Consider the following 12,428-nt stretch of genomic DNA (forward strand, 5'->3'; position numbering starts at 1 on the left):
ATTACAATGAATATCTGAACTTGACCAACGTATTTTAAGAATGGTGACCTTCCTCGCTAGCATATTACATTTTGAAATAGGCCTACTACAGAAATAGAAAGGCGATACATGATTGTGATTATTTTGTAACCTAGTTTTCTGAGTACTATTCAGCAGTTTACCATTGTTAATATGCATGTCATGTGTGTGGATCTTTGAAGTGTTTACTCATATTTTTGGTCTCTTTTAATGTTCAAAGCTATACAATTTGAGATTTCAGAGCACTTTAAGACTATAAAGTTTTGAAATGTTTTCAGCCCAATTTTCCAGATATAAACTGAGTCTCGAGGTCTATATTGTGAAAGTCTTCATTGTGTGTTTAAGAGCCTCCTGCTGGTAACTTTTATTAGTTGCTTTAACATGATGATGGCACACATATACAATCAAGGATTGTATGTACATCTCTTACTATGGCCACCATGCCTACTGTGTATGAATACTTGTTTAATGCTTGTTGTGTCTTGGTGGTGAAATAAATTAATCAGATGTAACAAACAAGACTTCTAAGTTTATTCGACTTAAATGGATACCTCTCATGCTTAATGTTATAACGAATGTCATTCTTGGAATGTTTTTTTGCTTTTATTGATCAAATAAACAATATATAATAGTATATACAATTCTGGAAAATAAAAATACAATCGGAAAATACATCTAACTTATCGCACACATATCACAATCCATTGTTGTACTTCATTATAAAAGAGTGAAAATATTTTTTTCATTTTTGGTCACTTTTCCTTGATCCTATAATTAACACCTTGTATTATTAAGCTTCTGTAATAAAAAGTGTAAAAGTAAACATCATCTTCACAGGGTTTTTAGAGGTAGACATCTGGTAAACACAAACAACAGACAACACTACAACAAGGTAAAGTGCGACCATGTTGCATCAGTTATTCTTTTTCCTGCAGCACCAAGACAGTTTCAACAAAACCCCCACATTCTGTACACAATTTAAACATGAATGGGTACAACCTTACACTACCAGGAACCACTGATTCATTTAAAAAACGATTAGGGTTAGGGTTAAAGATTTCTGTAATTCAGCATTTTGGTTTCTGTCTCAGAACCTTTTTATAATTTGTCTTGCACTGTTTCATACACAAAAAATCCATCATGATTGAGACATGCTTGCTTACTGTGAAACAAATTTCACACATGTGTCGACACACAGTGTTCTGGAGAAGTTCCTCTGAGGTGAAAGTTGTTAGATGTGTAAGTTGTCACAAATGCAGTTAATTTTGGAACCAGCCCACAACCTTTACGTCTTTAGAGAAACAGTTCTTTATTGATCCACATAAGTGTGCGTGTGTCATTTGGTTTGCACTCGTACTCGATGCTGTTAAAGCTGTTTCCCCACTGGCAGTGGTCTCTTTTGTTGTAGTTGTAGAACTCGACCTGCCAGACGGTCTCAAAAAGTCCTTCCTTAGAAAACTGTTAGGTGGAGAAATGACACTTCAGGATCACCTCTTGTTTTAACAGTCACTTATGTTCATTTTCAGGATTTCATGTATATGGGACATTCTACCCGAAACGTACATTATCTGTCCTTGAACTGTTGCAGTGAATATTTTATAAAAATAAATGTCTAAAACGGACTGATGCTGTATATATGAGAGTTTTTCTGTGAAGGAATGTGTCATTCATTAGGTTCTCAGATGTTTTTTTCTTTATTAAAAACACTTCACAAATCACAAATTCCTTCCATTCGACCTATAAAGCTTTCACAGTTTTGTTATGCTAAACAAACATATTTAGAAAGTAACTCAATCAATATCGCAATTTTAAGTTGTTATCATTAATATCAATTGATTAAAAACATTAAATTATACAATAATTCTACAAATTCAGTAAATACTATTTAAACTGTCTGTGTTTTTGGTCTGTCCTGTAACGTTTACATGAAACTCAACATAAAATCTGTGTAATACGCCTTTGGTTTGACATCATTTGACAAGGGTAAAGCTAACACTGACCAAGGGTGAGCTCTGTCATTGAAATATCTGATTTTAAGATTGTTTTTGAATTTTTTTTGAGAAGGAGTGTCAGGCGGTCATGGCAAATGTAAGATTCTGGTAGAATGTCCCAGAATGTTTATGCCCTAAAATTCTGCCTATAAGTAGATTCATAATCTGATCAAAATACATTGAGTTTGGAAATAAACTCCCAAACTGAAATAACTGGTCAGCATTTGTAAAAATCCACAATATTGTCTAACCTGTATATTGACTTGAACAGGCTGTCTCTCCCCACTTTTGGTGTGTGCTACTCCCTCGGTGTGATAATTTCCAGTGTATACTACAGACTGAGGATCTTTAGACTGCTGCTCCAAAGGAGAAGTCATCCCACCAACAGTCATAGATCTACGAAATGAGACGTGTCGATGTGAAAGAGTAAGAGAGATAGGAGATACAATAATATAAAAATAAATAGGGAAACTTTAAGTCATTTTTGTTAAAAATTATCGAGCAGAGTAGACCAAACAACAAGAATTTTGTCTTGGACCCCATGAGTTTCAGTAATGAACATTTTTTGCAACTAAAAAACATGTATCATCATGTGTAACAGAATACTATGAAAACAAGACACAATTGTCTATGCAGCTGGTCAAACATGGTTGAAGTCTTAATCGTTTGGGGTTTTTACTGCCAAGAGAGGCAAGGTTATGTTCTGTTTTTCCTTCTCTCTTTTTTTGTAAAGTAATGCTTTTATTTTATGCTTTGAAATCATTATATAGCCCATGAATCACTGACAGCATAATACATCCGTTGTGCTACTGTACATCTAATGAAAATTTCCAATAATACCATTTACATTAATCCTTTTCATAATGTTCCATAATTTATTTTTCCATTTATACTAGCCTATGTTTTTTTTCTTACATTTCTACTCTTTGTCCTAAAGGTTGTTTTCTGGTTCAAAACCAAGCAAAAATGGAAATATGCCATATAGGCAATATGAATGAATTGCTATTTCATATAATCTCTGTCCTACTGTAGATTACCGCTACTTGCTTTGTTATATTACATAATACCATCTATTGACAGGGAATATTTACAAATACCAAACCCTGTATATAAATTGCAAGAATAAACACATCGCATTCTGAATAAATGATGACAATGATGCTGATGATGATGGACACTCACGTCGCTTGTACGGCTTCCGGTTTAACGACCACATCAATCTTGTATTTGGTTCCGGTCAATAATTTGATGGTTCTGCTCTGCCCGAATCTCGTCCCGTCAGACTTGAAGTAAACGGGTCCATTATTCGGAGTCGTTTTCAATGAAATACCTATTTTGATCAGCTGTGGTATGTTGTCGGCCATAATACAGGCGAAATAATGCGGAGAGGTGGAGACTGAGGGTCGAAATATCCGACTGAACTAAAGCAGTGATGTGCATTCAAAACGTATGAACTGTTTCCGTCCATAATCCTCTACACACAAACAGTAATCCCATGAGATCAAGAGAGAAGAGGTGTCACACTGAAGATTAATCAGCGCGTTTGCATATTAAACAGCAGTTTGTCTCATTACCCAGTCCCCTAACCCAACCCTAAACCTAACATTATTATTTTAATTATTTCAGTGTTTCAGTGAGTGTGTGTGCCCTGCGATGGGTTGGCACTCCATCCAGGGTGTATCCTGCCTTGATTCCCGATGACTCCTGAGATAGGCGCAGGCTCCCCGTGACCCGAGGTAGTTCGGATAAGCGGTAGAAAATGGAATGGAATTTCAGTGTTTCCTCTTCATGTATGTTTTAAAATGGCTACTCTCCACCCAGGTACAAGCAAACATTGGCGTATCATATGCACGCAAAATCGCTTGACGATAATACAACAGCGTGTTATTTATACGCAATTGGGTGCGACCAGGTTGCAATGCAGCATGTATGTGTGTATTTACTTTTTATTTACAGTAGTTACATCAGGGATTCAGGGAAAGACAACTAACAACGAATTGTTACATTTTATTGACAACATTGTTCCAGAAATGTACAATCAGAATGTTCAAGTTTGTGCAGCGCATTTTACCGAAGATTATTTCCCAAACCTGGGAGAGATCAAGACCGGCTATGCACGAAATTTTTGGTTAAAAAGTGGGGCCATTCCAACCATTAAAACCTCTAAATGACAGTCTGGCGCTTGTAAATAAATTTCCAATCTAAAAGAGTTTGCTACGGGCGGGTTGAGCTTGTTGTGTTTGTGATCTTCAAATGCAGACACGTGCGTAACCTGAAAAAGACAACATAAGTCCTAATGTGTATCGGATCGGATCCCAGATCTTAGAATGTTCAACCTTTTCGGCTACGGGGAGCTCTAGCTCCCGACCTCGTAGTCATTTGAAATGGCCTGGCGGAGACCTGTCCAATGAGTCCTGGCAAGTTTCTCTTTCTGGACCGGAGATACGGACCAGTGAATGTTGGTTTGTCGATCCGAAAAAAGTAAATTCTTCCCGAATGTTAAGTCGTCATCGTCCTGCCTGCAACTTTCAATCGTTAATAACTCCGGCCCCTGAGGTCACAGCGGGAGAAAACCCGTACTGGTTGGAAAGGTCTCCTCCCGGCCTCCTTTTATGTTGCATTTAACATCCAACAACAGCACACATTTGTTGTTTCATAGACATGTTTGTAGCTGGCTAGTAGCTACATCTGCTCTTGCCTTAAAATGGCTGAAATTGCGTCTCTGGCAGAAGGTGGAACTATGCGCTCATAAGGCGGAGTCTGTGAGTCTTGTGTTTTTGGGGTGTTTAACAATGGATGTTCATGTTTGTAGTTTCAAAAAACCCTTTATATTTCACATGTTTCAAGTCTATCGTCCACCGCTGTCTCTCTTCTCACGAAACGACTGTATTTCTGCCGATTTCTTCAAAGTCCCGCCTTCCAAAACGCTGTGATTAGTAAAGCTGATCAGGTCTGTCGTGATTGGTTCCCGCTTAGAGTGTGTGTATGAAGATGTCCCACCCATACCATATCAGTGAGTTCCGCTCCTCAAGGTGTTGTGATTGGTCGGTTCCCCTCTCAGTGCATGTGAATTCATAAGCTTTGGCCTTAAGCAATAAACAGTAACTGGCGTTAACTTCATTTCATCAATTAAAAACATTCAGATCGATTGAAGTGTAACGGAGGTCTGCTAGTGCATACACAAATGTCAATCTTTGTTAGAGATCACGTTTTTTCTACAATGTTGAGGAAATCACACCAGACCGCATAGTCGGTTATCACAACGTTAGTTTTGCCTTTTTGTATTGGACCCGAGTTGGATAATAAAACAATCAGATTGACTAGGAGACTGCAAGCAGGGCTTCAGAGGACATTTTATAGAAGTGTTTTAGACAGGGGTATGCGCACACACATACAATATCAGTGTATTACACAGAACAGCTTTCACAGCCGATGTTGAAGTCATGGAAGCTGTTATTTGACCGTTAGATATTTTAGAATGTGTGTAGCGGAATTCTTATCACCAGTTGTAGGACTGTGATGAAAGAAAAGGTACTTCAGTGCGTAGCTCAGTCAAATGTTTCGAATCTCTGATAACTGAACACTACTCCAGCGGGTCTTCCTCTTCTTTGAGGAAGGCCTTGACCCTTTTTTGGTGTATTCCTTTGGGCGGAGATTATTTAAAGCACTCGGAATACTGACATCATGTTCCCGTGAAGTAGAGGGATGTGGTCAATTCCAGCCATTCTCTGTAGTCCTTGAAAAGTGAATTCTGGGAAAGACAAAATCTTGATTGGCATTTAACTTTGAGCTTTATCCTTTTGCAGGTATTATTTATGCTATAAGAGCAAAATTACATAATATCTAAAGTTATTTCTATAACACGCCATTTCATGTGTTTTTTCGCTTGGAAAGAATCATTCAATAAGATGACAAAGACTCTGTCTTATAACTTCAGGTAACTTTTTACTGGTTTCAGTCGCCATTACAACACTTCAACATTACACTCAAGTCAACTTTATTTATATAGGGCTTTTTATAATTTTCATTGTTACAAAGCAGCTGTACATGAGACACATTGACTACAAGTAAAACAACTAAAGTCAAACACCTGTAAAAACAAAAAAAGGTGAAAACACAAAAGACAGACATACAAATGCTCCATACACACAATATGCATACATACTTACACACATCGACATAGACGCACACATGCAAACACACTCGCACACACGCACAGTGAAAGCACACATTTGAGATAAAGCAGAGAACTACAGTTCAAATATTAAACGGAATATAAATTCCTATATGCAATATTAATTATGTAAAACTTCTGAATTCTAAAGCAGCCCCCCCGGCAAGAAAAATATTGCAAAACAGCATGCAAATGGTGGCGAGGAACCCAAAACCTATCGAGAAAAAAAACTCAGGAGAACCCAGGCACAACCAGGGGATTCCAGTTCCCCTCTGGCAAAAGCTGCTGCCTCTGCACAAGCTCAACAGTGCTTGCACAACAAGGCTACATAAAAAAAAAAAAAAACTTACTAATAAGGTAAATTATAGATTTAAGATTATCATAAACAATCTAATAACATTGAAATTTTGTAGTGAAATTGTGTCAAGTCGCCGCGTCCTTTATCCACCTCTATCATCTCAGCTCTTGTCAGGTCACCGCTTCCCATTCTCAGCTCTAGCATCAGGTCTGGGCATGAACTGCATCCTGCGGTAACCTTGGAACAAAGCGACAAGACTGGCTGAGAGTAGAGTACTGTTCTGCACTCTTTGATGCAACAAGTACATCATTTGATGTTGGATGTGTTCCTGGTTCCGGTTGATCTAAATAAGCGGTTCTGAATCCTGGTCCTCGCACCCCCCTGCTCTGCATATTTTGTATGCTTCTCCTACCGCTTCGGAGGTTTGTTCAATACGCCCGCAAGAGCCCTGCGAAGTAAACATCACTAGATAATCTGCTATAATTCCAGTTCGAAATGGGCATTATGTTGCGCAAATCTCAAGATTACGGTTAAATAACCCTTCAATCTTCAGTAATAGGTTTTGTCTGTGTGAAGTGCTGCAGGAAGTAGTGTTGCGCAATTTCGTGTTCTTAAATTAGCGTCAACCGATTTCCTGTGTGCAGGGATTAGAGAGCAATGAACACAGTTCAGGGAACATGTCAATCGGAACGCAGTTCATTAATTGAGCTCTCTTCTAATGAGCTAGAGATTTAAATCAGGTGTGTTAAACAAGAGAGATACAAAAAACATGTAGAGCGGTGGGGCGCGAGGACCAGGGTTGAGAACCGCTGATCTAAATAATGCAGCCTAAATCCTTTGAGGATTAATATTATGGAAGTGTAGTGTATGCAAGATTGAAAAAATGCGTCTTAAGTCTAGATTTAAACTGACAGAGTGTGTCTAGACAAGAAAAGGATCTACCACCTGCACTTGATTTTGAAATTCTAGGTATTACCAACTGACAGGACGCCTGAGAGCGTAATGCACGTGGAGGACTGTAATACAATAGAAGTTCAATCAAATACTGCAGAGCTAAACCATGTAGGGGTTTAGAGGTAATAAGCAAGATCTTAAAGTTAATGCGATGCTTTATAGGTAACTAGTGCAAGGTTGACAGAATCGGGATTAAATGCTCATACTTTTTTGTACGTGTAAGAACTCGAGCTGCCGCGTTTTGAACCACGCACTCGGAAACTGGGCGTGGCGAAGATGAGATGTCTATCGCAGCATCGGAGGGAGAGTTGCTGGCATCCGACCCTGAAGATTCCGAGCTTCCACCTCCGGGGGACCGAGCTCAGGAGGCAGCAGAGGTTGAGATGTCGGCCATGCTAACCCGGGCTGCCGCGAGCATTGGGCTGCCGCGAGCATTGGGCTGCAGTGTACGCCACTGCCTCTTCCCCAACGCTCGCGGTTGGACACATGGTTTCTGGGGTCGGAACGCGGTGTAAAGCCGCGCCCACCCCCGGTTCCATTTTTCCCGGAGGTGCATGAGGAGCTGTGTCGGACCTGGAGCGCCCCACTCACGGCTCATTCCTCTCAGACCAGCTGCGCCTCCCTCACCTCCCTCAATGGTGGGGCAGCCAGGGGCTATGTCGACGTCCCCCAGGTGGAGCGTGGGGTTGCGGTGCACCTGTGCCCGCAGACGGCTGCCACCTGGAGGTCCCGACCTCGCCTTCCGTCCAAAGCCTGTAAGACTTCAACATACCCTCAACGAGCACCTTCACAAGCTGCTGTTCAGGATGCTCACCCAGAGGCGCATCCTGACATCTATCAGGTGTCAGGATTGGTTTGTGGCAATCGACCTGAAGGACGCTTACTTTCATGTCTCGATTCTTCCTCGACACCGGCCGTTCCTACGGTTCGCTTTCGGGGTTCAGGCATATCAGTACAGAGTCCTCCCTTTCGGTCTGTCCCTGTCTCCACGAGTCTTTACGAAGATCGTGGAAGCCGCCCTTTCTCCTCTATCTCGACGACTGGCTTATCTTGGCGCACTCGCGAGATCTGTTGTGTACACAGAGGGACCTGGTGCTCCGGCATCTAAATCGACTGGGCTTTCAGGTCAACCGAGAAAAGAGCAAACTCTCCCCAGTGCAGAGCATCCTCTTTCTCGGTATGGAACTCAACTCTGTCACCATGACAGCACAGCTGTCCGCTGCACGCGCCCAGTCAGTGTTGAACTGCCTGGAACACTTCAGGCAATCGGTGGTCCCCCTGAAACAATTTCAGAGGCTCCTGGGACACATGGCGTCTTCCGCAGGGGTAATACCCCTCGGGTTGATGCACATGAGACAGCTTCAGCACTGGCTACAGAGTTGAGTTCCGAGGACGGCGCCCCTCGGGCAGGCTACGAGCCACGTTGTGGTGACGACAGATGCCTCGCTGCAGGGTTTGGTTGCAGTGTGCAACGGGCACGCAGTAGCGGGACGCTGGATGGGCCCCCGCCTGCGCTGGCATATCAATTGCCTAGAGTTGTGGGCTGTGCTGCTTGCGCTGAGAAGGCTCCGGCCTCTAGTGCAGGGCCAGCACCTACTGGTCCGCCTGGACAGTACAACAGCTATGGCGTATATCAACCGCCAGGGTGGCCTTCCCCTCACGGCAGCTAACACAACTTGCCCGACGCCTCCTCCTGTGGAGTCAGCAGGTGATCCGCTCCCTGCGGGCCACGCACATCCCAGGCGTACTGAACCAGACAGCCGACGCGCTCTCTCGTCAGTACACTCCCTGCGGAGAGTGGCGACTCCACCCCCGCGCAGTTCAGCTCATTTAGGTGCGGTTCGGACAGGCACAGATAGACCTCTTTTTTTGTTGTGTCCAGTACATGCACTGCGCCTCTAGACCGCACACAGAGCTTCCTCAGCTCTGATCAGCTCTTTGTCTGTTTTGAAAGGCCAGCAGAAGGGGAAGGCTATCTCCAAGCAGAGATTAGTGCACTGTATCGTGGATGCCGTTACGACGGCATGCGGTCGCAGAATCTCCCATGTCCATTGGCGGTTACGGCTCACTCCACCCGGGGTATAGCATCCTCATGGGCACTGGCCAGAGGCGCGTCTCTAGCAGACATTTGTAGAGCTGCGGGTTGGGCTACGCCCACCACCTGCGCAAGGTTTTACAGCCTTCGCGTTAACCTGGTGTCAGCCCACGTCCTACGTGGCGACATGTAGGACTGGCATCCGGGAGGGCGTTGGCCTGCGAAAGCACCTTCCCACCCTCTAAGAGGTTGGGTCAGTGTGCTATATACCTTTTCTTCTTACCCAAACACATGGCTAAGAAAATTGGTACCTCACCAACCTTCCTTCTTACCCAGACACTGGTTAAGAACAGGCATTCCATCCATCACCAAGCAAGCACCCCCTGGGGTAGGTTGGGCAGGGCAGCCTTCCCCTTAGGCCGGGATACCATATGACCAATCACAGATAGTTCTATCCGGACCTGGTGCTATCAGACACAGCAACAACCCCACCATGGGCTGTTCCGTCTGCCATACCCTCATGACAATGGTTCCCACACATGGTAACCCATGAGCTTCCCCAGGTGGACCTCAACCTTGCGGTTAACTACCCAGTCCGCACGTTCCCTGCGTTCTCCTCCAAGGATGAGACCATACTTGTATCCACCAGATTCCTCCCCACGGGTAGGAGGTGGCCTCAGCAGCGCTTCTCTGATTAAGAGTCGCACTCACCCGGTGTAAACTGAGCCGGACGGCCTCTCGCCTGTAGAGAGCTAAGGCCCGTCTGTGAAAGTTACCGGTCAGGGCTGTACCCATCTTTCAAGAAAGCTCTGGATCCCCCCGACCACCACACTGGAAGGTTACAGTTTCACGAAAGCTTTGAGCCGACACGCCCAGGCTTGTTACCGTCGCTTCGCTGAGACTGTGACTTCGGCATCTCTGGTGGCCGCACGCAGTTCGAAGGGGAAAACCCCCTCCTCGTCAGCAACCTTCCAGGAAGAAGCGGCCCTGACGGGAAGATCCCGGAGGAAACAACATCTGGCCCGACCCTCACAGCACCATCTCTGACCGGTCGGTATGGGAAGACACCTGCCTCGTCTCCAAAGCCGGGCCCTTTTCAGGGCCTGGCACCCACTTACTCACAAAGAGGGTTGTTTTCCCCAGGGCGTTCATTCCAGCCGATCGCACACTCCAGCGGACTGTGCTCGGCAAACCGACCTCACACCCTGGCGACACACACGACAGCTGTCACCACTCTCAGACCGACAGTACGTGCCGTTGTCCCGCCAGGCAGGCAAAAAGGCGGAGCCAACCTTCCCTCTGGGGAAACCCCCGCGACATACGGTTGGCCCCACCTGCCAGCAAACCACCCTCCGTGGGAATGGTGAAGCAGGCCGTCCCCTTGGTCCCCCTGTCACAGTCCCTGGGAGCTTGGCAAAAGCTGCCCACACTGTCTCGGTGGCTAATGCGGACGGTCCGTCTCGGCTACTCGATTCAGTTCACCAGGTCCCCTCCCAAGTTTCGGGGCATCGTCTCTCCCTCTCTCAGATGCAGGGACGCCTCCGCACTTCGGGCAGAGGTCTCCACCCTCCTGGCGAAACAAGCAATCGAGTCCGTCCCCCAGGCCGAGATGTACAGCGGGTTTTACAGCCCGTACTTCCAAAGAAAGTTTTACAGCCCGTACTTCCAAAGAAAGACGGAGGGTTGGGCCAAATTCTGGACTTACATACCCTCAGACACTGGTTAAGAACAGGCATTCCATCCATCACCAAGCAAGCACCCCCTGGGGTAGGTTGGGCAGGGCAGCCTTCCCCTTAGGCCGGGATACCATATGACCAATCACAGATAGTTCTATCCGGACCTGGTGCTATCAGACACAGCAACAACCCCACCATGGGCTGTTCCGTCTGCCATACCCTCATGACAATGGTTCCCACACATGGTAACCCATGAGCTTCCCCAGGTGGACCTCAACCTCGCGGTTAACTACCCAGTCCGCACGTTCCCTGCGTTCTCCTCCAAGGACGAGACCATACTTGTATCCACCAGATTCCTCCCCACGGGTAGGAGGTGGCCTCAGCAGCGCTTCTCTGATTAAGAGTCGCACACACCCGGTGTAAACTGAGCCGGACGGCCTCTCGCCTGTAGAGAGCTAAGGCCCCGTCTGTGAAAGTTACCGGTCAGGGCTGTACCCATCTTTCAAGAAAGCTCTGGATCCCCCCGACCACCACACTGGAAGGTTACAGTTTCACGAAAGCTTTGAGCCGACACGCCCAGGCTTGTTACCGTCGCTTCGCTGAGACTGTGACGTGATACAGCGTTGTGCCATTTTCCATAGGTAACCCCATCTGTCGTTCTCGACACAACGTCGAGAGACCGATAGAAAGGGAACGTCTTGGTTACGTATGTAACCTGAATTCCCTGATGGAGGGAACGAGATGTTGTGTCCCTTATGCCACAAACACATATCGTATTCTGCTGCAGTTGTGAGAGGATCTCAGGCTCTTCAGAACAAGAGGTAAATGAATGATGCACGCCGGCTTCCTTTTATACCGGATATCCGGGGGCGGACCCTGGCATGCAAATTTCATTCACCAAATTTCATTGGCCTTTTCTATAGTGGTCAGAGTTGATTGGTTCTCAAGGGCGAACCCCATCTGTCGTTCTCGACACAACGTCTCGTTCCCTCCATCAGGGAACTGAGGTTACATACGTATTCTTGGTTGTTACGTATGGCAGTTTTTGCTCCAGTAAGTAAAACTTCTGTTTTGTCCGAGTTCAGTAGTAAAAAATTGTTACTCATCCAGTTTTTTATATCGACTATGCATTCCATTATTCAAGAGAACTGCTGTGTTTCATGAGGCTGCGAGGAAATATAAAGTTGAGTATCATCAGCATAACCGTGAAAGCTAATTCCGTGTCACTTTATTATATCTCCAAGAGGTAGCATGTACTGTATAATGTGAAGAGCAGAGGCCT

General features: G+C 45.1%; 1 protein-coding gene across 1 annotated transcript; it reads right to left on the reverse strand.

Annotated features, from left to right (window-relative positions):
• Positions 1-1,264: 1,264 nt before the first annotated feature.
• cnrip1b (cannabinoid receptor interacting protein 1b) lies at positions 1,265-3,373 on the reverse strand. The gene is made up of 3 exons (XM_056761346.1): positions 3,192-3,373; positions 2,261-2,405; positions 1,265-1,476 (listed from the first exon to the last, which is right to left on the reverse strand). The coding sequence occupies exons 1-3, from the start codon at positions 3,371-3,373 to the stop codon at positions 1,312-1,314; spliced, it is 492 nt and encodes a 163-aa protein (XP_056617324.1). The 3' UTR covers positions 1,265-1,311.
• Positions 3,374-12,428: the final 9,055 nt, after the last annotated feature.

Source organism: Triplophysa dalaica, chromosome 11, assembly GCF_015846415.1.
Source record: "Triplophysa dalaica isolate WHDGS20190420 chromosome 11, ASM1584641v1, whole genome shotgun sequence".
In the NCBI taxonomy this organism is placed as follows: Eukaryota; Metazoa; Chordata; class Actinopteri; order Cypriniformes; family Nemacheilidae; genus Triplophysa; species Triplophysa dalaica.